The following is a 27,117-nucleotide window of genomic DNA, read 5'->3' as shown; positions in this document are numbered from 1 at the left end:
AAGTGGAAAAGAAGGACTATGAATTGTAGAGCAGAGGAAAGTAAAAGCAGGAAGTTCATTAAAACAGTTTTTGCCATTCACTGTTTAGCTTCTTATTTAGTTATTCCCGTAGTTTTTTTCACTATTTTTATGGGATGTAAGGAACTTAAAGAACTGCCAGCAGCTTTCCAATGCAAGTCCCATCCTGCCAAGCTGAGGCATCTCTTACAGATAGGATGCATGGGTGAGGAGAGACAGCAGAAATATTTTGCCTTTTTCAACACTTCCCTCCCCACCCCAACAAAACAAAAACAAACAACCAGAAGTTTGATCAGAGGGCAAGAGGCAGTCTGGTGAGAATCCACTATCTTGACACTACATCTAGGTTAAGGAAATTTGTTAAAAAGTAATAGTAATCAAAAGTCACCTGCATAGTCCAAGGTTCAAATTGTGTTCCCAGTTACAACAATGGAAGTTGATGATTGGACTTACTCTAAATTCAGAAGAACACTTACCCTAAAAACCTGAAGGCTTTTTTCTGCTACGAACCAATATAAACACACAATATTAGACCTATGAAATAACAGATAGCAAAGAAAATCAAAACTTTCTTAGTGTGTAATTCGGCATCTGACAATAAGCAGGCTAAGCAGTCTTTTGGAACAGAAACCTGTCAGTACTTTCCCAGTTTATGGTGAACTGTTTGGTTCACTAAAGAGATATCAATCTTCTACTTGTTAAATTAATAGCCGTTTGCCAGTTGGCATGAATCAGACTAGCCTCATGGACTTGGTGGGGCAGAAGCCAGAGTTCTGATATGCTTCCTTCTTTGTAAGAGACTGCAGTTAAGAAAGCTTAGCAAACTTGGCTTTAATGACTCATTTCATATCATTTGATTTCTTCCTGTTACACATGATCGACAAATCCCTGCATGCAAAAAGGCAGGGAGAAAATAGTGGATTTAAAATAGATATATTTGTTGAGCTCCGTGTCTTGGATTCTAGAGCATGGTATTTGTATTTCATGCCTTAACTACATCTAAATTGTTACACCATGATAAGTTCACTTCTGCATGGTAATCTTACTGATACACAATCTCACTAATATCCTTTTGCCAATGAATTTAAAAATGGAAAGGGGGTGGGGGAAAGGAGGGAACAGTTTTCCATTTAATTTCTAACAGGCATGTCCAGAACAATAACTGGTTGAAAGGATGGAGCTGAAACAAACCCACCTAGTGGCAAGTACTGGGGTAAATTATTAAAATGTCACATAACAGAGCGAAGTACTATAGATTTATTCCATTCCCATTTTATATCTTTGTTCAAAAATAAGAAGTGAAGCACAAACAATGCAATCTAATGTTGGGGCAGGGAATATTTTTTTTTTTTTATTTTTATTTTTTTATATCAAACGAAAAAGACAAGGGAGCTATAGAGGTGAAGTTCTGTTTCTGGCACTGCCACTGATTCATGGTGCCGTTTGTTAAGTCATAAATGGAGATAACTGCAACAGCAGGCTGTATCATACCATCCCCCAATTCATCCTGAAGCTCTGAAAGACGATCTCAGATTTCCAAACTGCCATTTCTGTATGAAAATTGTCAGAGAAGTACCTAACCTATCAATGGTGCCTGGTAAGACCCTCAACTTCTCTCTACTTCAGTTTCCTCATCTGTGCCCTAACAGTATAGTTAAAGACAGGAGGAAAGAGAGAAAGGGAACAAAGTGCCCAGCCCAGTAAGGTTTTATGTATCCTTTATTCCTACCAAAGTCTGTAGCCTGGTGTCTCTTTAGCACCTCCATTCAGTTCTGAGAGCAACTGAGTTCATGCCAGGTGGGGGCTGCTGGAGCTATGACTGTTAAAAAGAAAGCCAGGGCAAGATTTCTTACACAAATCTCATTTTCTATCCTTTTGCAAACTAATGTAGGGAGTATTTAATACCAGAGGTTGTTTCCTATGGAAACAATAGAATCACTGGAGAAGTTATGCAAGAAAAACAACATGCACATTTTTCTGGATGAGAGTCACAACCTAGTTCACATTCCCTTTTCACTGCTAGAACCTTAAACCTCCAGTGATGAGAAGAGGGTAACTCTGGGACAGAGGTCAGGATCTCAGGTGGGAGATACCAGCCCAGATTACACTCATTTCCACCCTCCCAGGACCTAGCAAGAACATCAAATGCAAAACTCTTCTTCCTGCTTTTGCAGAGGGTGGCACAGCTTCGTCGGTGCTAGGGGATCTTTTTATGTTAGATGTGGAAACATTTGTACTGTTTTTTCACCTTCCTTAACTGTCAGGCCCTAGAACTGAGAAAAAAAGAAAAAAAAAGGCAGGAAAAATACTGCTTGTTAAGTGAGATATTATCTGTGTTTTCTGACTCTCTTGTATGGGTGCCGGATACCGTTTGGTTAAATGTATGTCAGCTCTCTCCTCATTTCAGAACTGCAACTGCTTGCCTCATGAAATATCACTTTCAGGAGAAAAATAAAAAGTGTGAACTCTGTGCTAGTCACACAGTATTTCAGTTCCTCCAGGAGCCAGCCATGCCTGGATTCCCAGAAGTGGGAATGCCTGTGTGCATGCAGGGTTTGGCTCACTCACGCTAGTTTTATACTGTCTTGGCCCAGCTTGCCCCTGCCACACCTGGGTCAGCTACAGCTGCACAAAGCACATGGCTGCAAAACACTGCTTTTGAGCTGAGAAGACTGTTTCTACAGACCTATTTTATTTCTGGGTTAAAAACCAAAACAAAACCCCCAAAGAAATCCCCTAAACTGATTTTATTTCTTAATTCATTTTTTTTAAAACACAATCAAGTGTGCTAGTGAACCAAGTCACCTAATTCCTTAGGGTCAGAGAGCAAGCTACACCTGATGAGCACTACTCACAGACCAGGAGAAATAAATAAAAGTGTTTTTCAGTTGACAAGACCATCTCACACTCCTGAAACTGTGCAATTGTCTAACTGGCTCCCAATATATAGTAGAACTCTCTCATCATGCAAGGAAGCATCCTAGAAGCATATAGAACCCCAGGAGAAGAAGGGGAAAACTCCTTTCTGGATTCACCAGACTATGAGAAAGAAGTAGGTAACATTCCTGTACCTTCAGATCCTCTACTTTTGAGGTCTAGTAAGAGCTTACGAAGAACCAACATCTGTGGAACCTAATCTGACAAACTCCTGTTTCCAGAAGACTGAGTTCACACACAACTCAGATCATAAATGAAAGTAAATTAGCAAGTTCTTTCTTTGACCAGTTGTTCACAAATCCAGCTAACAAACCCATACAACTCACAGCCTCTGCTCACAGAAAGTACCAGATGCTCAGTGACAGAAACAGCAGGAAGAGTTCAAAGCAGATTTTTTTTCCCCTGTAAACTGTTTATGTAGGGCTAACTCTTATCAGAGGTAAAATTCCTCTTACACTGATTTTTTTTTTTTTTTTTTTTTAAGAGAACCCTCTCTCATCACAGAATAATACTATTCCCATCAGCATGATTTGCTGAAAAGCTAAAGGTCACAGGAAAGTACTACAGTAGTTCAAATCCTGGAAAAATTTTGAGAGCTACAAATTATATACATATATTATGTATATGTTTACATGTACAGAAACATTCAAAATGGTGAAGTTTCTTGCAAATCTTTCCTCTCGAGGAGAGAGGCAGACCATAAGGAAGGCAAAGTGTGTGACCTTCTAATCCGCTCCTTGACTCAAGGCAGCATCTCCCACACTGCTCCTCCCCATGTCAAAAGTGAAAAAAGCAATGCTCTGGTAAGAAGCAGCAGGTGTGGAGCTCAAAGTAACGCTGTTGTAAAGAATACCACAAAGGTTAGGTGTGGGTATCCAGGGGGGCCTGTGCTGCTGCAGAGGAAGAGCAGGTCGGTGCTCCTGGCCCCAGGACCTCACACAAGGCAGGAAGGGGTTTCTGCAGCAGGCAGAGGAGCTGGGCTTGGATCACAGCGCCTCTCGCTGCTCCCAGCAGACCCACGATACTTTGTCTGCATAAAGGATTAAAACCCCACTGTTTTTTCTGCCTAGGCCACACATGCTCCAAGCACATCATGTATAGGACAGGTTTTGTTTCATTTACAAATTGTTTCAGCATGCAACAAAACACTGATGTGTAAGTATATCCAGTTGCAATTTTAAAATTGTTACCTGAGGAGGGGAGTGCAACATGCCTCCACAGGGCTGATGAGGAATGACTTTCCTGTACTAAATGTAATTGGTAAACTTCTGTTGGCATGAAGGATTATTATATTGTTGTTCTTTCAGACAGAAAATATCTTTGATTTTCAATTTTCAAATGACACTAAAATTTCTGGGTTCTAATTTTTGAGAAAACTCAACATTTTTAAAAAGGAGGGAGAAAAAAAAAAAAGAAATTGTGTTCATATATTTCAGAAAAAAACCATGACCTAGCCACCCACACTGCACTCAGACCTTCATGATCTCCTATGACTGGCCTCCAGGTCCTGAGCCGGCAGTGCCCAAGAGCTGCCTCTTAAGAAAGAGCCTCAGCCCAGGTATCTGCCTGGAGCCATCTTGGGGATGGGGCTGCAGTGCTCCAGGCTGAACACTAAAAGTGAAAACTGAAAGCCATTAACTGTTGCAGCTGCCAACATATTAGGGAAACTAGAAAAGAGACTAACTTGTCGTTATTCATCTGCGGGGAATATGTATTATCTTGTTAAGCCACTTTTTAAGGAACTCATTTCCAAGGAAGTTTAGAATAAAACCCTTCATAGGAATATCAATACAAGGTAAGACTGCAAAATCCTATCCATGCCACTACAGGGCAAATTTTAGAAACCTAACTTCCCTGCTGCTTAAAAATTTTTTGAAATATTATCATCTTGGACAAAACCAGTTACAAGCATAAAGCCTCATGTCAATCAGTCCTTTTTTTTTTCTTTTTTTTTTTTTTTCCTAAGTGTTTATAAGTAAAACTGAATGCTCTGGGAAAAGCCAAATAACCCTATGTTTTAAATACAGTTTTTTTGCTTTTAATTAGTATTTGTCCCTTCCCACCTGGTGAACTTTGTTTGTTCTATATTTATTTTGTAACAATCAGAATTTTGCTCCCAGAAGAAAGAGTGTAAATATGCACCTGACCATGCTTCAGGGGTATGCTACCACAGGTTTAATGCAAAATTACATCTATGTTTCTAAATTCCCTTGACTTCTTTATTTACCCAGTTCCTTTTAAAAAATCCATGCACTGTTGGGCTTGATATCAAGTGATAGCATTAATTATATCTTAATTCCCACTCTGGTTTTAAAAAAAGACCCAAAGCAATTTTATTGAGAACAAGAAAAACATTGTACTGTGCTAGAAAGATGAGCAGGAATTCAGGATTTTCTTTGTAGAAGTATTCTTTAAGGACCTCACCTGAAACCTGGGACATATCTTGAGCCTCATCTGTTTCCATTTTCCTCAAGTTATCTGAGAAGAGAGGAAGAGCCTTAAGTTAATGCAAAATAGCACACACATACACACACAGAAAAAGAAAAAAAAAAACCCCACCCCACGCACACAGAGAAGGAGAAAGAAGGGGAAAGGGAAAAAAAAAAAACCCTTTGCTATTTAACTATAAGATTATCTGGGAAGAATAATGTATTTTTCTCTTTATTTCCTCCCTGCATACTTGCTGGAGTATCAGACTGGCACAGACCTTGATCCTTTTAAAAACAGCATTACAAAGATTTATAAAAATATCATTACAAGCACAGGAGGACCAAATTTGTTATTTATTGTTAATTTCCTACTGCATAATAACCCAAAATGCAAACTGACTGCAACAAAATTAAGCAGAAAATTAAATGGCCCTGGGTCATTGTAGGCACAGAATTCATTCTCTTGGTTGATCCATAGTTATGTTCTTTCTAATTTACTGAGCATGCATCGATGAACCTTGAGTCAGCTTGGTGACACGCGTACAATCAGCAATCAAAAAACGAAGCAATTTGCTGAAGAATGTCTCATTTACCCAGGCAGGGCTGCATATCTGAGCAGCAACCGCCACTACCTCCATTAATAATGAATACACCTCCAGCCGCGGCAGATGGGCAGAGCAGCAGCTTCAGGCTTTGGCCCCTCGCTCGCCCGGGAGCCCTTCCTTCAGACCGCACCAGTCCGGCGCTGCATGGGGAGAAGTACAGCTCCCGAAAATAGCAAAACAAGCCCAGGAGGGAAAGGGAACCCATGCCTTCCTGTTTTGCTGACAGATGGCTGGCTCCACGGCACGGCGAGCGATACCGGGAAGCTCCTGCCCTCTGCTTGCAACACACCATCTTCTGAGGAGCCAGCAACCAGTGACCACAAGCACCAGGGAGAAGCGTGCGGAGGGTTAGTGGGGTAGAAACAAAATTCAGGTTTTCAGTCGGAAGGGGACCCTGTAGGTCCCAGGGCTCGAGCACCAACTGTGGACAGCTGGTGGCCCCTTGGATAATAGATGTGCTGCCGGAGCAGGTAGTCCCAGCACAACCTGGTCCCCTCTTTGAAGTATGGCGTGGGCAGCTGAGGTAGCCTCAGGTGGGGAGGGGACACAAAGCCTACAAGCTCTTTGTTCAGCCATGGTATGCTAGGTCACGTCTTCAGCTGGTATGGCTGGCTTCCCATCCTACCAAGCAGAGGCGCTAACTCTTTGCTGTTCCTTGTAACTGAGACACCTGCCCCATTAACCCTATTTCCTGGAATTAAAGATGCGTTTTCTTGATAGTTAGAAGCAAATGAGGATGTGGCTTGAGTTCCTACAGAAAGGGTTCAAACCTTATCCTAACCTTTTTAGCCCAACTTCCAAAATCTTTTTTCCAAATAAAATCTTCAACCTGCTACCCAACAAGCTGCAGTGGGAAAGCACAATAGCCATGGTCATATTTATTAATTTCATAAGTTTTATGGTCTCATCACTTGCTTCTGAATGTCATCAGTCCATCTGAGACCCAATATACTGCCGCCTTCCTCTTGCAAAAGCTGGCTTCCCTCACCAGGTCCATGCTAGACTTGCAAAAAGAGAGCATGTAGACTGCAGGACTGCCAACAGATAGGTTGGGGAACAGATTTTGGTCTGTGCAGTTTGCAAAAAAAGTTTTGTCTTCTCACAGAGCATTCTGCCTGTTGCACATGTACCATAGCACTGCTTAATATCCAATAATTCTCAGCCTTGCTTTATTCTGCTCTTAAACTTTTATATCAGACAAGCAATTTGTTTAACGTCTATATATAGTTCTCAGAAATGAGTACAGCCATACAAAACGCAAAAAGCCACCTACAACTCAACAATTTGCATCAGTTCCTATGGGACTGAAGATCTTTCAACAGGTCCATTTTTAATGGTCAGTGGGAAATGCAGCTTCTCTTGCAGGAGGGAAAACCCTATAATGGTAGCCTGCTCAGTTACTGGAAATGTGGTGTATTTATAGCAGGTGATATGGTACAAGTGCTCAGTATAGTCCCTTATTTCTCCTGCAAGCATGACTGAACAAAAAGGAAGAAAAAAGAAATGCCTGTGGATCTATTACTGACTTTGAGGGTCACCTGGCTACTATTAATAAAGTTGATTACTACATATTTTTACACAGAGTACAGTGAACCCCAACCAACGAGTGAAAACATCCCAAGAAAATACCCACCAGAAGGGAGCCACAATCATGAAGGGCACTTTATTCTGACTGCACCTGCCTTCTCCCTATTGTTAGAGGAGTGACAAGGGGAGGAGGTGGCAAACGAGAAAATGTCCTCTATTTTTGTATTCCTGAATTTACCTGCCTTTGGTACGATAAGCTTTACAGTCAGCACTTCTGCAACTTAAGCAGCACACTTCTCAGCTGTACTCCTTCCTAACTCTCACTGCCATCAGACAGAATTAAGTTTGAAACACTTCCCAATTCTTAAATGGAGAGGTAAACTAGAGTATCGATTGTTTTGGGGTTTTTGTTTGTTTGTTTTTAATGGAGGTAAACTGGAGTACAGTTTGTTTTATTTTTTTTTAGTGAAATACTTCAAGGCTTGCTTTCTGTGAGGTTGGATGACTGCACGTCCTGAAACAGATGCCCTCAGTCCTTAAGGACATGACTTCAGGGTTTATCGTTGAATTAGGTGATTTTAGGACATTTGGCAAAGCTGATCCATTTCCCAGGGATGAAACACAGAGAGAAAATAGAGCTGGTGGAAAAGTGATGAGGGAAAGATTTTTTTCTCCTAACGATTACTTAGAATAATTAAGCATGGTTCCTAAATGTAGATTAAGATCCACAAGCACTAAGCAAATTGATAAAAGCAAAAAAACCTTTAAAAAATCCTAAAGGGGGTTTTGAATCCCTCCCAGGGAAAAATTGTACTCTAACACCACAGTGTCCTGTGATGGGACCTGGGGGTGTTGATTGACAGCCGGCTAAACATGAGCCAGCAGTGTGCCCAGGTGGCCAAGAAGGCCAATGGCATCATGGCTTGTATCAGAAATAGCGTGGCCAGCAGGGACAGGGAAGAGTTCTTACCCCTGTACTCGGCACTGGTGAGGCCGCACCTCGATTATTGTGTTCGGTTTTGGGCCCCTCACTACAAAAAGGACATTGAATGACTCGAGCGCGTCCAGAGAAGGGCAGCGAAGCTGGTGAAGGGTCTGGAGCACATGTGGTACGAGGAGCGGCTGAGGGAACTGGGGTTGTTTAGTCTGGAGAAAAGGAGGCTGAGGGGAGACCTCATCGCCCTCTACAGCTACCTGAAAGGAGGTTGCAGAGAGCTGGGGATGAGCCTCTTTAACCAAGTAACAAGCGATAGGACAAGAGGGAATGGCCTCAAGTTGCACCAGGGAAGGTTTAGACTGGATATTAGGAAGTATTTCTTTACAGAAGGGGTTGTTAGGCGTTGGAATGGGCTGCCCAGGGAGGTGGTGGAGTCCCCATCCCTGGAGGTGTTCAAGAGGCGGGTTGACATGGCGCTTGGGGATATGGTGTAGTTGGGATCTGTCAGTGCTAGGTAAAAGGTTGGACTAGATGATCTTCAAGGTCCTTTCCGACCTAGATGATTCTGTGATACCTGTTAAATACTAATGAAATTCCAGCTACCTTCAGCTTAGGCTTTGATTTAGCAAAGAATACATGACAGGACACCACCCCATCCACCCCACCCCCTCACCCACCTCTGCAATGACAGCAGCGCGTTGGGTTTGGCTCTGTGACTGTTAAAAAGTTTTTCACACTGGACTTGGGCATAATGTGTCTTGGGCTAAATTTTACGTACTAAGAGTAGAATTTACCTTTTTGCCTTTGGTATGGTAAACCTATGAATAGGAAACTATAAGCTGTTTTTCCTCCCTTTCCTCCTCTGCTCTAGAATCAGCAGAAATGTCACTGACTTCCTGGAAAGCAAGAGAGCCCTATGTACAGATATAAGGGTTTGCACCAATCAACTTGATATCAGTTTGTAAATTAATAGATCTTTACAAAGATTTATTGAAAAGAACACTGTTTTAGAAACGTTTATGACATGAAATCCTAAATAACTGTCCATTTTGGCAGGAAAAAGAATTGTTTTGCAATTTGTAAATGGTATCTACAGAATCAAATTTATTACTAGCATAAGAAGAGTGTATGACTTCACTGTCTTCAATGCAGTCACATTTATTTAGGCTAGCAGCTGATTTAGGAGCCTGAATTTAGAAGTCAAAAGCTGGGTGGGCAGCTGACCAAAGCAATCTTGCTCTCAAATGCTGAACATGTGTAGCTCTCATTTATAGCAAGAAAGGGATCAGCACCTACATGATACTAGGTATTTCTTCTATTTGGGAAGCCAAATAACTTCAAAGTTTGCCCCCTTATTGAAAGAGCTACAAAGCCCCCTTCAAAATTCTTTTTGAAATATCTTCTTTTCAGATACAGAACTCTAAAACTGTATGTTTTCCTCTTCAGAATCCAAATAACAGATTCACAGATGAAGCTATTATAATGCTTTGGAAAAAGAATCAAATGTTGCAATCTTAAGCTAATTAACAATCAACACACAAAAACCCTGAAAGGCTATGTTGATTTTGTTTTAAATAAAGAAGCACTTAACTGACCATACTCAGTTAAGATTTTGGATTTAAATTAGTTGGCATTTTTCCATGTTACAATCTTGACCCCAAAGAATGGGCTGAATACGTGACTGATTTTCCTCCTTGCAACTCTCACTACAATATAACTTGTGCTATGTCTTAAGAATATTTCAAAATATGTCCTGCGAATCACTGAGGTACTGCTCCATTTATACGTGGTGCCAATTACAACCAGAAGTAGATCTGGGACCTTTTAGGATTCCAGGTGTAAATAGGAAGACGTCATTGCAAGGTCAAGATTTTCTAATCTTCCAGAATACAGCAAATTAATTATTTGCAAGTCTTGGTTTATTATTTCATCTCCTGTTTTACAATGTAAATTCAAAAGTAAACCTCCTTGTCAAGAAAATGAATACTTAGCATTTATACAGTGTTTTATCAGTTCAAACAAACGCGTAAGCATGTCAGTCCTTCTACAAACCCTGTTCTCTTAGGATATTAAAAAATTGCAAGATTGGGCCATTGATACAATTCAATGGAAAGACCTAATCCAATGCCAAAGACTAGACATTTTGTTTTCTTCTGTTTCCCAAGCTACGTATGCACTGACTTCTCTGGGACAACACGTGCTTCACGCTCAGCACAATGGACCTCACTTATGGTATGGAAATGAAATCACAAATTTTGACATTTGTGGGGCCACTTTGGACGTAACACCAGCATACCCAAACTCAGAGCTGTCCCTTCATCTAGAGATAGCTCTGCTTCTGGTGCTGCAAGGAGTCCACAAACGTACGCCTCGTCCAGCTGCATGTTTCCTGACCATCTGTAGGTGTAGCCTTGCTGCAAGGTCCCTGAAGGAACACTTTTGTCTTGAGTGTACCCCGTGGGGGCACATACGCTTTTCCATGAAGCCTCAGAACAGAAAATATGAGCACTTACAAAGTCTGGAGTGGGGGAGAAGAAACCTTCTACAAGGGACCTGGTGTTCTGCAGGTGCTTTTGCAAATACAAAAAGAGAGGGGAACACACGTTCCTCAGCGGCAGCAGCTCTGGGTTAACTGTGATAAAACAAGCGAAGAGGCAAACCCCAGCCTCGCTTCCACAGCCACCGCGGGGAAAGGGCTGATTTCGCAACCCCTGCTTGTGCAAGCAGCCCCACGGCAGGAAAAGGGACAGCTCGCACAGGTCATTGGAGCAGCTGGCCCTAATGGAGCACTCCTGTGCGAGCATGTCTCGTCTCTGTGGTCTTTGACATGTCTCATTGGCTCCTCATCACACAGGCTGCAGCTTTGGCAAACTAAAAGTCCAAACCAACAACCAAAAACATAAAACCCCAACCCACTTCACAACCTACATTGAAGAAAAGCTCCTAAAATGGGTCCTAGATTCAACCAACCACAACATATAAAGAGAAGTTTAATACATAAATCAATAAAGCAAAAACAGCTGCAGCCTGAAAAACACAGTACAGTTGAACACCTATAGCCTTTAACATACCTGACAGGAGAATTTGCACATTAACAACAGGTTAGGAGTGATATGTGTCATCATGTATGTGTCATCAGTCTTTTGGGTTTTAAGTTGGGAGTTGCATCTACCTGCAGAATGATAATACAGCTGCATTTCTAATTGCACCAGAGGGGCTCAACCTAGCAGCACAAAGCCTCTTGGATCCACTGAAGTCAATAAGTTTGAACCAACAACCAGGAGAAGAGATGAATAAAGACACCCCTGTAAATGTATTTAACATTTAGTTTCCTTTTAAACAAAAGGCCTAATTTTTTTTTTTTTTAATAGACTTTTAACTTCACTTACGAATGTGCTACATATGGCTGAACACACAACAGGAAGGCTGTTAAATACAGGTTAAAAGGTAGTATGTATTGCACAACCAGTGGAAATACTTGAAGAAAATTGCTAGAATCCTACAAACCAGTTTTAATTAAAAGCGTCCAATATCTCAGCAAGCAGCTGATAATTAGCTTTATTATTGTAATTTATTATGCTAGACTTCACAATCTCTGTGAATGACTCTACTTTAGAACCATTTTAATTCTATTTTTAATTTCCGCCTCATCACACAACTCAATGTAAATAATAACTACAAAGATGAGGGGTGGTCCTTTCTGAAAACTAAAAACTGAGAGTAATAATGAGCACTTCAGTGTCCTTCTACTTCTGTTTTCTTAAAAAAACAAACACTCCAGGTCTTTTAAAGGACTGCATTAAAACAGAAAAAAGGTTAAAACTAAGTGGATCAGTTTCTCTCCCTCTACACTAATTCCATATTCAGCTTTTTCTACAAAGTCTAGGGAGATGTTTAGTTTATTCAGTCGTTTCTCTATTCCTGCTTAGTGTAAATTCTGGTTAACTACACGAGTTGACAATACAATTATGAGCATACAGTCAAATTTCAATGGAAAGCTCCTGTCTGCAAAATGAAGGAAGCACTGTAATTCAACACACAAGATTAAGAAAAGAACTCTGCTAACAGTGCAGATGTGAAACATTTATACGTCTGGCACATGTAAAATTAATTTCCGTGTTAGTGAACAATTGTGGGGGTGTAAAAAAAGTTGTCTCAAAAATCCTACATAATTCTCTCTTCTTCGGGAATTCTTTTTCAAAGCACTGACAAATGATTAAAAGTGCATCTTCTATGCATGTATTTGTTTTGAATATGCACTATTCTTAGCATTCTACTGTGTTTGAGCTATATTCATGTACGAACTCATCGTTAAAGGAGGTAATAAAAAAAACTCATCCTTTTATTGACTGTGTGCAAATTACTGGACTTAATATCACTGCAAATATGAAAAATGTTCTTCCTTCAAGTTTTTGAATTGCAACCTGAGTCATTATAAATTGTTTCCGCAATATGAGAAAAATATGAAGGTAATTTTCCTAATTAAGACCACATTTTATTAACACATTAAACTCTGTCACCTTTATTCACTAAAAATCAAGCAGAAAAGTGGAATAAATTCACCATGACAAAGAAAATGCACACATTTCCATCTTGTAAATAAACTGACTGAAAAAAGGTGAGGTGTATAAATTAGGGCACTCAATCTAAGAATATAGCACATTCTCAAGTGGCCAAATTGAGCTCCTGGATATTCTTCCAGGGCTCTTACTTGAGAGAAGGCAAGCAGCAGATGCAAACCTGTACTTTTTGTATCCATACATACATGATTTAAAAAGCGTAGGATGTCCTTAGCACAGCATATCTAAATACACAATAGAGCAAACATAAAAGGATCCCTTTATGTCTAGAATTGTTATTGCCAAGTATCACCAACAATATATCAGTAGTCAATCTGTCCGAATTATAGCAGGTTTCAATAACTGCTTCACGATCACAGAATTGCTTCCTAATTTCCCTTCAAACTGTTCAAGCTGTTACGGATTATTAAAGGACATTATCAGCCTGAATAGACATATTAGAGATCTGTGTGATCTCCCCCCCCACAAAATAAACCTAAAAATATCTCCTAAAATTACTATAATTGAAATGAATTAGCAAGTTTCTCCACACTACATGTTTGAGTTAACTCACTCTGCTTTTGCAAATATTTAGGACCCAATCCACTATGGACATTTCCAGCTTTATACTGCAATTGCTCCACTGTGTTCAGTGAGTTGACACAAGCGGGAAAATGAAGCAATGCAGCGGGGAGTCAGATCTATCTTACAGAGCAAGTTTCTCTTTTACTGCGAAAGCTAGAGCAATTGGAATCAGAAGAAGAAATGTAAATCTTTCACATGAAATACACTTCAAAATAAGCTAAAGGAGTGGACAGTTCCCATAGCTTAAAAAAATGTGACAATTTCAGTGCGACCGCTCTTCAAAAACTGCAGTCTGAATGGCCTTTTGAGGCATTTATACAAGAAGCGTGAACGTGCCATGCAGGTCCCAAACCTGCACTGTCCTATTCCCATGAATTTGCAATGGTACAAACAGAGCTAAGAACATGTATGTATCTCTTCAGGACTAGGACCTACCTTTGCAGTCACCACACTGTGTTGGTAGTGACCTGCTCAGTGTAAAAAAAACCTGCAATCTCATCTTGTTCACCAGTTTAAAGCACAGAGGAAGGTGTGTCTTAGAGGAGAGGGTGAGGCAGAAGCTGTTGAGCTTTTAATGAAGATGCATCACAACATACCCTCGGGGGCTAACATAATTCTGTTTAAATTTAGGGAGCAAACAAAACTCTTGTTGACTCCAAGTTGTAGTTATGTTTAGGTATAGATTACAGACGTTGGGACAACAAAGCACAGTTGACCTTGGAAGCAGGGAGTTTCCCAGCTAAGTCAGTCCTTTTTGCTGGATAGCCACTAGGGAGATAAAACTCCTGCAGCTACATTGGATGAGTGGAAGGTATTTAGACTCCTGTTTAAAAGTTGTCCTAAAGCTGACAAAACTGAGGCTGCCTATCTTGTCCCAGATGGAGTTCACACTCGTCTCTAAATGCTGTTCCCCTCCAGCAGGAGAAAACAAATAATCTTTGTATTACAGAAAAAAATACCAGTGAGGAATAGGTCTTTCCTCTTTTGACTCTTGCATTGAGTTGTAAGCATTTAAAAAGGCTTTCCAAAGAAACATAGTCCCAGAGAAACTGATGAGAGCCCTTACCTTTCACTCCACAACTGACATAATGTATTCCCAGTATCCTTCTGACGGTATCTAGCAACTGCATTTAACCCAACAGCATTTGTCCAGCAGCACAGCCTTCTCCCCTCTCATTTTTTTTTTTTTTTTTTTGAGAAGGATTTTGAGAAGAAAGAACCATTCCCAAAACTTTCTTCCTGTGTGATTTTATACTTCCTAGAAAAGTGGGTTTTATCTCTTGGGAGGGGAATTCCAACGGAGCCCACTACAGTGCCAGGAGCGCATCCCACCTTATGCTTGTAAGGATGACAACTTTTTCCAAAGATCGCATTATTGCTACACTACATTTTACTACTTTACTATGTTTTCTTTGGTCTAATTCTATTACTTTTAATAATAGTAGAAAGTAATGACTGGTCAAAATGTAATCAAGTACATATGTGAATCTTGACTGAAAAACAATATAATTCACTATGGACTCAGCTCTTCTTGCACATAAAACAGGAGTGGGAAAAAAAAAAAATCCCACAAGTCTTCAGTGGAAGTTTTTCCTGACAAAGAGCCACACAATTAGGCTGTGATCCATGACTTTTGATATCCTCTGGACTTTTTAAGAAAACATTGCCAAAAATGATCTGCCAGAACAGCATACAATTCATTATGCCCTCGTTTTCTGTTGCTGAAATACAGACTGGACCCATTTTCTTGTTTTCTGCAAGATTGTGGTGTTAGTGTAAGAAGTACCTAAGCTCAAATAAAATATGTCTGGAAATGTTTTTGGCTTCATTTTGGAGTTAACCAATTTTAATGATGAGAAACAAGTTTTGCATTGTTGTAAAACTCTGTGGATTGATTCTCCGCTTACATTTCTGCATTGCTATGCAGTGGAAGCAGCAAGCAGACCAGGTTTTTGGTATTAGGGTCCACAAGGGAAAGGAAAACTGCTACAGTAATGCCGAGATGGAGACTATTGCATTTTTTATTGTACACTGCATGTAACACAAACGACAAAGGTGTCATTCATGCTTATATAAGGAAACATGCAACCAGACCATTCCCGGAGTGAGCACTGGCAGCCGGGAGCTGAGGTGGAAAGTCACAGGTGTATGACAAGCTTGTCTCTCTACGGCAACTCGTGAGTATGGGACCTGCTAAAAATACACCAACTTGCTTTGCTCACTTGGAGTTAGGTAGCCACCCTGAGAAGTACTCAGCTGGGATAAATGATACATACAGAATCAGCGTCTACGCTTCTCCAGTTACTGGGAGTATGAATGGCAAAGAGACAAGAGTCCTCTGCCCTGTCTTCCCATCATTATGTTTTTGCCAGAGAGTTAGTGATTCCTCTTTAATTACCGGAGTTCACCAGTCCTTCGTGACTGAATTAGGACAGTCAGTACAATTCCACATCATGCCTCTGTGTTCCTGTTGCTTCCCCTGGAAGCCAGACCCAGGAGGTAGAGGACTCTTGCAGGTATCAGTGCATTAGGTTTGAAATCCTGGCTCCTGAGGATGTCCAGCGCTGGACTTCCACTGACTGCAGTCTGGTCAGTCTTCTCACTTGGTGGATAAACCTGCCTTCTCCTTGGCTTTTTATCTTAAATTTAGCTTATCTATAGGAATGTAATTTCTAATTTTTTTTTTTTTTTATAAACTCACAGTATAAAGTTCTGAGTTTAGAACTTTACTTACTTTAGAAAAAAAAAAAACCCAAACCATGGCAAAGAGCACATGGATAGTCACCACTATTAATATTTGTGAGAAAATCTTTAAGGCTGGAAGTGAGTCTGGGATAATAGAAACATGAACTAAGGAAAGTGCAGTGGTCTGCAGTATTTTGGACACTTCCCCCATGCAGTTCTGCTAAGGAGAGCTATGATAAGGACAGCTATCATTTTAAGAGTTCTTGGTCTTGCACTTGGTCTACGCTTAGTTTCTCATGTCCACATGCAGCAATTTCAAATGTTTTGATAAAGCAATAAGACATACAACCATCAAACTAAAACTTGGTAGAGCTTTGCTAAGGATTGAGGCGGGGGGGGGGGGGGGGGCGGGCACGGGCATACAGCAGTCTAAGCAGTATATCCTGTATTTTTTATTCATTTTTAAAACAAACATTTCTGAGTTGAAATCAAAGCAGAGCATGTCAATATTAGAAAGAAGCTTCTGCATGTGAGCAATGACACCTTTTGGAAGAGGGGCACACTATGAACTACCATATGCTGCTGTTATACTAAACCCAAGAAGAGGAATACTGGGCACTTTCGTGGTAACACAAACAAATTCATTCTCACTTTTTTGACTTACAATTTCCATCATTAGAGAAGAGAAAGAAGAATAAACAAAGTTACCTAAGAGCAAAAATTTGGTTCGAAAAATTCAGAAGCAACTACATTTTCACATAAGAAAGCCATCCCATCCTTAATTTTTGTATTTCACAAAGACTCTGAACACCTTAAACTGTGCTATTCATTAGTAAGACAAGAGAGCAGTGCCACAAGCCCCTCAGAACACGCCCCTGCTTAGCAGATTCAGATAAAGTCTTTTGAAGTATTTGGAAGGAATTTTAGTACTCATTTCTAAATGCAATATATTAATATGCTTTTTCCTTACATTTCAGTGATCATTTATAATGTTTAATAGAGAACCATACTACATGGTAGTCCAGTATGCACGTAAGTTACAATTGATGTGAGCAGTCAACTGAAGCTAACGGAGTGAGTCTTTGAAAGGGTTTGGCCCTTATGATGCATTACAGCTTCCAATTTTAAAACTAGACTATTAAAGTCTAGCAAATGGGTTGTTGAGGTGAATGCATGAAATATAATCAGGATTAGATACCTGGTTTATCTCATTTGGGTGTTTGTTGGATGGATGGACAGTAAATGCATATGGATGTAACCCTGGTAGCATCTAGCTATTGAAAAGAAAAATACCCAGTCAGGAAGCTCTCATTCTGACTTCTGATCCCCACACAAAGTCCTCTGAAAACACTGCATGCACTTATATGTGTATGCAGACTCAGTGCAAGGAAAAAAAGAGAAAAAAAAAAAAAGAAAGAAAAAAGAGAAAAAGAAAAAGAAACAACATTCTATTCCTCTACAATACTTTAAATAGTTTAAGCCAGTGGCCATACCAGTCTAAAAATTCTTGCATTCCACAAAACATCACTTTTTTGAGATAATTTGGAATCATAAGCTACAAATTTTTTTTTCTGACACAGTATTACTAACTTTTAACAATTTTGGAAGCAGAATGCTTTGCACAATGTCTGGCAGCGTTACCATACCTTCTAGACCAAGGTAGAAAAGTAATCCAAGAAGTAATCAGGTTTCTTGAAGCACAAAATTAAAAGTTTCCTTAGAATCGACCGCTGCAGTGGGAAGTCGTTTCTTCACACGCACAGTTTCTAACTACGGGCATCTTCTTTAGTAACGACTACAGGGCGAAACCGTCCCTTCACAGAGAGGGTAACTTTGCAGAGCAGGGCGAAAGAAAACCTCCAGCTATGACAGGCTGTATCGCAAAGGAGGAAAACTTCTGGTGGCACCGCTATTCGGAAGTCAGCAACTTCTCCGTTCCCCTCAAGCGCACAGGGGCTGCTAATTTTACGAGTTCCTAATGGCTTTTACAGCCTCCATACCTGCCTCCCCTCTGCGAATTACAGGCGCAAGCGATTTGAACTCGAGCTTTGAATGACCCGAAGTGCCGCGGCTGACTCGAGAAGGCGAAAACAGAGCGGTGCGCACCCGCTCCTGCGTGGGGGCGACGCTCCCGCCTCCCCCCTCCCGTTTCGCTCAGCGAACACCCCTTCTCGGCCAGCTCCTTACGGCTACTCATCTCTGAAATTTTAAGGAAACGCTCCGAAACGCCTGGATTACACTCAAAGTGCCGCGCAATGTTTTCAAATTTAAAAAAAAAAGGCAAAAAAAAAAAAAGCGGGTGGGACGGGGAGGAGGGGAAGGATGGGATGGGATGGGACGGGACGGGAGGACCTGCCTGTTGGGCTCCGCAGTCTCCTACTTTACGCTCCCGGCAACTTCTCCCCGGCAGCGCCGGCCCCGCCACGTCCCCTCCTCACCCCCGCGCCGCCGCCGCTCGGGGCTGACCCCCCGCCCACCCCCGGCGCCGGGGCAGGTGCCCGCCCGGGACCCCCCGCCCCGCGGTACCTGCTTACGCGGCGGCGGGGGCCGGGGCCGGGGCCGGGGCGGGCGGCAGCTGTGGCGGCGCGGCGCCGCTCCATGTGCCGGCGCTGCCCCGCGGGCGGCGGCTCCGCGCCCGGTCCCTCCCACGCCGCTCCCGCCCTCCCCGCCCGCTCCGCACCCGCGCAGGTGCCGGCGCCCCCGCCCCGCAGGTGCGGCCGCCTGGGCCGCCTCCCGCGGAGGGGTTTTACCTGCCTAGGGGCTCTGACGGGGCGCCCGGGCCCGAGAGGTCTCTCAGCCGGGCCGGCAGCGCCCGGGCCCGGCGGGTGTTACCCGCCGTCAGAGGCAGGCACCCACCCGTGACGCCTCGGAGCCACGGCTGGAGCGGACAGACCACCCGCCTTTACCTCCGCCTGGCCACGCGCTCCCCGGGCAGAACCCGTCCCACGCTTTTAAAGCGCTTGAGGTCAACACCGCGGCACCAGAACCGAGGTAACTTACTCAAAATAGGTGGCAGAGCCAGTCACTGAAATCCAGCCCTTACGCTTCAGTCCAGAGGGCACGGTGAACCCGGCGGAAATTACTCATGTGCTTAAGAATTAAGCGCATATGCACTCTGTGGAGGATCAGGATCTCATTTCTGCTGGGCTTCAGTTCCTCATCTGCAAGATGAGGATAATAATACTTCCTTTCTCACATCCTACCCTTATCTGTGCTCTCACATAAAAAAAAAAAAAAAATGCATAACTTTATGCACGTGAGTAATCTCATTGATTTAAAAGGGACAATTTGGAGATGCAAAGTTAAGCAAGCATGTAAGCATTGGAAAGATCAGGGCCTTGTAATGCGAGCTCTTCGAACAGAAATCGTCTATACTTACTAAAAGTTTATACTGTACAATAAAATGAGGTCTCCAAAGCTAAGCTGGGCTTCTTTTAGAACAGAAATGGCAAGACAGTACCTGGAGATTTATTTCAGGCCCTCCTTCCCATGGAGCAGCTCTGCAGACATGTTTTCTGTGTGCTTCCCAAGCTGGGATAATACCTGGGTACGCTCGAGATGCAGCAGGTATACCTACTGCTTCTCATTTTTATTTTTTTTTATTTTTCTCACTACATCTTTACAGAGATGTAGAACCCTCCTTTTACTACAGCCTATAAGCAGACTTTATGGATCTGACAGAGTTGAAACCCAGAGCCAAATTCTCCTCTTATTTCTTCCAGACTGCTCCCATGTCTTCCAGCAGGTTTGCACACTGGGAAACGAGCATTTGATGGGTAGAATCACACCCCAGCATTAAAAAGAAAGAAAGAAAAGAAAAAAAATCCACAAAAAGGTGCCACCGTACACTTGGCAGTTAGCACCTTTCTCTGGGAAATCCCGAAGAGCTCTGCCTCAGCAAGAGACTGGGAAACAGAGGCAGGGAGAGCTTCACCAACCACCCTCTTGAAAAGCAGAAGCTGGTTAACTCAAGGGAACACAGCAACTTTCTACAGGTACGTGTGTCTGCATATTTTGAAGTAAAAGGATCAACACTCCCGGGAGGAACGTCACTTTCAGGAGCTGTTTGCTGCTCTCCTGTGCTCCGGTGGCCACAGGGCCTGCAGGCCAGTGGCTCTGAGCATGCTCCAGCCTACCTGGGGGGACCTGATTTGGCACGTATTTTTAAAAGCAGATTTCAGACCATGCAAACCATGATTTCTCATTAAACATTCAGTAAGAGTTTTAAGGTCAGAATCAAGTTGCTGGACATGTGTGAGCTGAGCCTGCTGAAGTCAAAGTTTGTGAGATGTAAGCACCTTCTGCAACTCACTGTGCTTAGGTTTGTTAACAGCTCATAGGAGCTCTCAGGACTTAGAAGATGTTGTGAGGATCCTTTTATGGCTGACACCCTTGAGAATTACTGGTGGTATAGTCATGGCAGCACTGAGCTCACGGCTGGCAGCCTGCTCTCACGTACAGCAAGTTTCTTGCTGGAATGGCAGCAGTGGGTATTCTGAAGAGATCCCCACTGTCCCAGTGATGCTGACCAAGGTTAGAGCTACTTTGAGCAGATCTCTTAAGGGATAGTTGCAGATAGACACTTAGGCACTTGCCTGAGGAGCCAGATTCTACAATCTTTTTCTTGCAGTGTTTCCTCAGACGTTACTGGGAATTTTGGGTGAGCCAAAGTCTGGAAGAGAAGGATCTGGGGGTTCTAATTGACAAACAGCTGAACATGAGCCAGCAGTGTGCCCAGGTGGCCAAGAAAGCCAATGGCATCCTGGCTTGTATTAGAAATAGTGTGACCAGCAGAAGTAGGGGGGTGATAGTCCCCCTGTACTCTGCACTGGTGAGGCCACACCTTGAGTATTGTGTCCAGTTTTGGGCACCTCAATACGAGAGAGATATTGAGGTGCTGGAGCGAGTGCAGAGGAGGGCGACGAAGCTGGTGAAGGGCCTGGAGAACAAATCCTATGAGGAGAGATTGAGGGAGCTGGGACTGTTCAGTTTGAGGAAGAGAAGGCTGAGGGGAGACCTCATCACTCTCTACAGCTACCTGAAATGACATTGTAGAGAGGTTGGTGCTGGTCTCTTCTCACAGGTAATTAGTGACAGAACAAGAGGGAATGGCTTTAAACTGCAACAGGGGAGCTTCAGACTGGACATTAGGAAAAAATTTTTCACAGAAAGAGTGGTCAGAGAGTGGAATAGTCTGCCCAGGGAGGTGGTGGAGTCACCATCCCTGGATGTGTTTAAGGGTCATTTAGATGAGATGCTGGGGGATATGGTGTAGGGGAGAACTTTGTAGAGTAGGGCTGATGGTTGGACTGGGTGATCCCAAGGGTCTTTTCCAACCTGAATGATTCTATGAAAGTGGGTTGTAAAGGATATAAGGTACAGCAGTGTTTAGCAAAAAAACCCAAGTGGCTTTACAGTTGTTTAATTCATTGCCAGCTAAATCTTATCTCAGACTAAATCTACTGAAGAAACTTCTCCATTGCTATCACGTTTATTGCGGGAAGCCTCCAACAGGGCTGCACAGTGAACGGTTTCCTTCAGATCATTTCTTAAATACAAAGAGTAATTGTTATTGCAGGAGGTACAATGTTTCTAGTGCCGTGTATTACCATTTCCCATTCATTGCTTTCCTACAGCAGTCTGACCAACCTCAATCCTCAAAACAGACAGCATGCCACATTCACGCTGTTTCAGTCCATTACCAGGCAGGTGATGACAATTAAACACAAAAATACAACAGGAAAGTTTTGCAAATTGAGAATCAACAAAAAAGTTTTAAGCACGGAGCATGCATATTCTCTACAACTGCTGGAGTGCACCAGGCAGGTTCTCCTCCTACCTTTCCACCGCAAGATTTATGTTGTAGTCCTAATTCTTTAGAGTATGGCCTGGGCACAGTGTTCATAGGCTCTGCTTGCAGGATTGTGAACTTGTTGGGTGAGTAGTTCTCATTCAGTTTGGAAAACAGAAGTCCTGATCAAGATGAGGACGGTGAAGATTTAAACCTGAGAGCGGTAAATTTCCAGAGGCGCAAAAGGGTAATGGATGTTATTTTGTACGGCCAGAAATCTCCCCCAGATCATGATTTCTAGTATAATACTAAGTATGACCAGCTTTGTTTCACAATCCTTATCATACCTAGTCCCCCTGCCCCAGGAAACCCCCCCAGTGCTGTTTTGCTCTCAGGTGGGTCTTTGTACTTTTCAGTGCCAGAAGTGCCTAAAAAAATATCATGGACCTCACACTGAACAGTTGATTGGCAGCTGTTTGAATATAACATAGGAAATACAGATCGCTGTTCCCATTCTGCATAATGTCTAACATTTAATAGATCTTCCTTTGTTTATAATCTTTTATCCATTAAACTGTAGTCTCAGATTTTTTAACTTCAGAGAAGAACTCTGTCACCTTTTAGCAAAGCTCTAATGTTTTTACCTCAAAAGCATCTTGAAGTTTCATGGTTTCCTCTCCTTACACATCATGGGAAATACCACCTGTGCTACTGACATATACATACAAAATATCACCACCAAAATCTTCTTTCCCACCAATCTGTTCATGTCATTTTCCTCTTTGCACTGCTGTGCTGACTCCTCAGACACTGTTGCACATACTCAATTACCCACCTCTCTCCTAACTTATTTTACATTGGCTTCCCACTGTTCTTTACCTCATCTCTCCCATCATTCTCGTTTCTCGTTTCTGTATAAGCATTTCAGGCAATTGCCTCTAGTCTTTTTTCCCATGTAAGTTTTCTTCACTGACTGACCTCCTTGACCTCAACTACCAGTCCCTTGCTCTCTCCAGTCTGTGTATTTTCCACTGATTTCTACCGTACTACCGTTTTTGAGTCACCTGCATACAATTAGAAAGCCCCCCCTTGTTGTTTTCTATACCTCAGCCTCTCAATTCTTTCTTTGTGAGCTTCTTATCTAGAGGCCAGAGAAACTCAGAGCCTTATGGACTCTACCACAAACAGAAGATAAATAATTGTTGTAATAATGCAAGGAAATGTGGAGGACAGCTGATCAGATATATGAGATTTTAATCTGTAGGTAGGTGAAAGGAGAGAAATATTAAGTTTGTCAGCAGTGGCTTTGTTAAATTCTTTCCATTTTAGGCATAGTAAATGCAAAGAGAGGGTTTTTAGGGTTTGTTTTGTTTGGTTTGGGGTTTTTTTTAAGGCAGAAGAATATTTTACAGTAAGGGAATGTAATAGTCTGAACATGACTGCAGAGATTTTTTGGCACCAAGGACAGGTACATATTGTATGACCAGTGACTGACTGAAGTGGAACTGTGAAGTTGAATGACATTTGCTATTCAGCAAGGAGCATCTCAAGTTTATATGTACTTACAATAAAGTGCTTTTTTACTGTGAGGGTGTTCAAATACTGGAACAGGTTTACCAGAAAGGTTGTGGAGTCTCCATCTGTAGAGATATTCAAAACCCAGCTGGACATGGTCTTGGGCAACTAGCTCTGGCTGACCCTGCTTGAGCAGGCAGGTTGGACAAGATGATATCAAGAGTCTGTGATTAGAAAAAGGCAATCATCTGCTCTTCAGAGCTCATTAAATCTACTATAAATTTAAAAAGGGAAATGTCCTATCGTGCTAGTTCTGTTACTGATCCCTTCCAAACTTGTGAAGTCATACATATAGCTATAGCCGTATTTCAGTTAAAATTTCTCAAGTAATTTTCCTTTTGGAAAAGAGGGGTTAAACCCTTCTATGCATACAAAAGGGGCTGAACTAACAGGGATTATCACACTTCCTTTGTGCTATCCATTGCATCTGAGGTTCAGAGAATTTAATTTTTTTTTTTTTTTCCACACATATTATATCATTGAGGTGCTATGGCTGTCTGTCTACAGGGTGAAGGTCACAGTGGTTAGGACCTAATCTACCCAGGCAGAGACGAAGATGTCCCTGAGCTTAGTTAGATACTGGATCTATTCCAAGATCAACATTGTTAATCAGGCATTTCTCCACTAATAGAGCTGTGTAAGAGCTGACAATTGTTTCTCTTGAGACACTACTGCCAAAATTAATCCTACCTGAGAAGGTAGCTGGAAATAGGTAAAAGATATAAGTTCATTTTTGTATGGCCTTAATCTTGACTTAATAAGATCATAAAATCATAGAATGGTTTGGGTTGGAAGGGACCTTAAAGATCATCTAGTTCCAACCCCCCTGCCATGGGCAGGGACACCTTCCACTGGATCAGGTTCCTCAAAGCCCCGTCCAACCTGGCCTTGAACACTTCCAGGGAGGGGGCATCAACAACTTCTCTGGGCAAGCTCTTCCAGTGTCTCACCGCCCTCACAAGAAAGAATTTCTTCCTTAGATCTAATCTAAATCTACCCTCTTTCCATTTAAAACCATTACCCCTCATCCTATCACTACACTCTCTGATAAAGAGTCCCGCCCCATCTTTCCTGTAGGCCCTCTTTAAGTACTGGAAGGTCACTATAAAGTCTCCCCAGAGCCTTCTCTTCTCCAGGCTGAACAGCCCCAACTCTCTCAGCCTGTCCTCATAAGGAAGGTGCTCCAGCCATCTGATCAACCTCATGGCCCTCCTCTGGACCCACTTGAGCAGGTCCATGTCCTTCTTAAATTGGGGGCCTCAGAGCTGGACACAGTACTGCAGGTGGGGTCTCACGAGACCGGAGTAGAGGGGGAGAATCCCCTCCCTCGACCTGCTGGCCACACTTCTCTTGATGCAGCCCAGGATACGGTTGGCCTTCTGGGCTGCAAGTGCACATTGCTGGCTCACAGTCAGTTTTCCATCCACTAATACCCCCAAGTCCTTCTCCACAGGGCTACTCTCAATCCACTCATTGCCCAGCCTGTATTTGTTCATGGGATTGCCTCAACCCATGTGCAGCACCTTGCACTTGACTGCCTTGAATTTCATGAGGTTTGCACAGGCCCACCTCTCAAGCCTGTCAAGGTCCCTCTAGATGACATCCCTTCCCTCTGGCAATGTTGACCACACCATGCAGCTTGGTGTCATTTGCAAATTTGCTGAGGGTGCACTCAATCCCACTGTTCATGTCGCCAACAAAAATGTTAAACAGCACTGGTCCCAGTACCGACCCCTGAGGAATGCCACTCGTCACTGCTCTCCACTTGGACATCGAGCCGTTGACTGCAACTCTTTGAGTGTGATCATTGAGCCAATTCCAAAGATAAGTGAGACATTAGAAACTCAGAGAATAGATGACTGGCAAATGGATAGTTCATCCTCTTCCCCAACTACTCTTATGAATACTCCCTAAAAAATCATATGGATAGATTAATAAACTTGAAAATAGGTATCCGTCTGATTTTCTGGCACAGGTGGAATGAAACAATTCTGCTGTTGTTTCAATGCTGTCTACTAAGGAGCAGGAAGCAATGGAGAGTTATGTTAATGAACCAATGTATTGGCCATAGAGGTTTGCTTTTTCATTTTCTTTTAAATCCATCTCTTAAAGTCTCTTGGCTATTTCTTTCAAATCACAAAGCTCTAATGAAGTCAGTTTAGAAAGGTTCAGAAGTATGTTACGCTCGATTTTCAGAAAGAGTAAATTACTAACAGAACTGCTAATACTTCAAGAATTGATCCAACTTCACTGCTCACAAAAACTTCAGTAACAAATCCTGATTTTTCCAAGTTAATTTATTATGGATAATTATTCAGTGAAGATCTCTGAACACTTGCATTGCATGGTGGTTCAACATTCAATTGTTTTATGTGATTAAGTGAATCATATAATGTTGTTTCTGAGCTGCTAGAAAGTGGCAAGAATATCCACATTCTAATGAATCTAGAATTCATTATGTGAGAGATTTGCTTTCACTGAATATTTCTATTACTAAAATTCAATTCGGCTTTACAATCAGTACACTTGTTTGGCCCTAGAAAACAACACTGGTGTCTATGAGGTCTGCCAACTTCTGCAGTCCCCACCTTGCTCACGAGACTGTCCATTAAATCCCTGTAGATAGTTAGTGATGAATTATAACTTCTGATACTTGCTGCACACGTGCCAAATATCATGAGTCTGGAGAAACAAACACATTTTAAGTAAACCATATTCCCTAGCTTTGTGCTTTCCTATTCCAATGTATTTCAATATAGCTGAGAGTGTACATGTCCTCTCTGGATTATCTTATTTATAGTTAATGATGACAGGTATGTGGTCAGAGTGCCGTTGTGGTCAGAGTGTCGTTGTGATCTCTATCACTTGTTGGAAACCTTTTCTGTTTAATAGCAGTCAAGACTTTCTATTAAGGAATCCAAGGGTGAGCTTTCTTCTATAACAAAGAGACCAATAAGGCAAGCTCTGGAGATTAGTGCTACAGTTTACAAGCAGGCTTGGACAGCATTTGCTGTGCAGTTCCGAGTGAACCATTCCATCTCTTTGAACCATAGTTCTCTGGAGAAAATGGCAATGTTAACAGTTCCTTATTTCACAAGGGTATTCAGAGGACACCATAAACATTTTGAAAATTTCAGGAAGTGTGGTAAAGGAATCCATTATAAGGCCATGTCTACAGGGCAGACTCAAGCTTCTCCACCTTCATTTTGAGCTGGCCAGATGACAAGCCAGCTGTGAGCTTGTGGTGGATTAACCTTGGCTGGCTGCCAGGTGCCCACCAAGCAGCTCCCTCACTCCCCTTCCTCAGCAGGACAGGGGGAGAAAATATGATGAAAAAGCTCATGGGTCAAGATAAGGACACAGAGATCACTCACCAACTACCACGGGCAAAACAGACTCAACTTGGGGAAAGGAATTTACTTTACTGCCAATTAATAACAGAATAAGACAGTAAGAAATAAAAAACCCA

The 27,117-nt window shown here is 42.2% G+C and overlaps 1 protein-coding gene across 11 annotated transcripts in view; it reads right to left on the bottom strand.

Moving 5' to 3' along the window:
* The window catches only part of IKZF1 (IKAROS family zinc finger 1), a 71,381-nt gene extending 51,950 nt beyond the window's left edge, over positions 1-19,431 (bottom strand). For 6 of the 11 annotated variants that reach the window (XM_074874882.1, XM_074874932.1, XM_074874941.1 and 3 more), the window contains exons 1-2: positions 18,639-18,716; positions 5,380-5,433 (exon numbers count right to left, since the gene is read on the bottom strand). In XM_074874882.1, the coding sequence (XP_074730983.1) occupies positions 5,380-5,419 (40 nt within the window). In that variant the 5' untranslated portion in view covers positions 5,420-5,433; positions 18,639-18,716. Of the gene's footprint in view, positions 1-5,379; positions 5,434-11,524; positions 11,584-17,928; positions 18,599-18,638; positions 18,717-18,808; positions 18,892-19,032; positions 19,223-19,282 lie in introns of those variants that run through there. The other 5 variants (XM_074874904.1, XM_074874922.1, XM_074874899.1 and 2 more) reach the window with 5 other exon arrangements.
* Positions 19,432-27,117: the final 7,686 nt, after the last annotated feature.

Source organism: Strix uralensis, chromosome 1 (genome assembly GCF_047716275.1).
Source record: "Strix uralensis isolate ZFMK-TIS-50842 chromosome 1, bStrUra1, whole genome shotgun sequence".
In the NCBI taxonomy this organism is placed as follows: domain Eukaryota; kingdom Metazoa; phylum Chordata; class Aves; order Strigiformes; family Strigidae; genus Strix; species Strix uralensis.
Note: the sequence above shows the minus strand (reverse complement) of the source record. Positions and strands in the feature narration are given on the sequence as shown.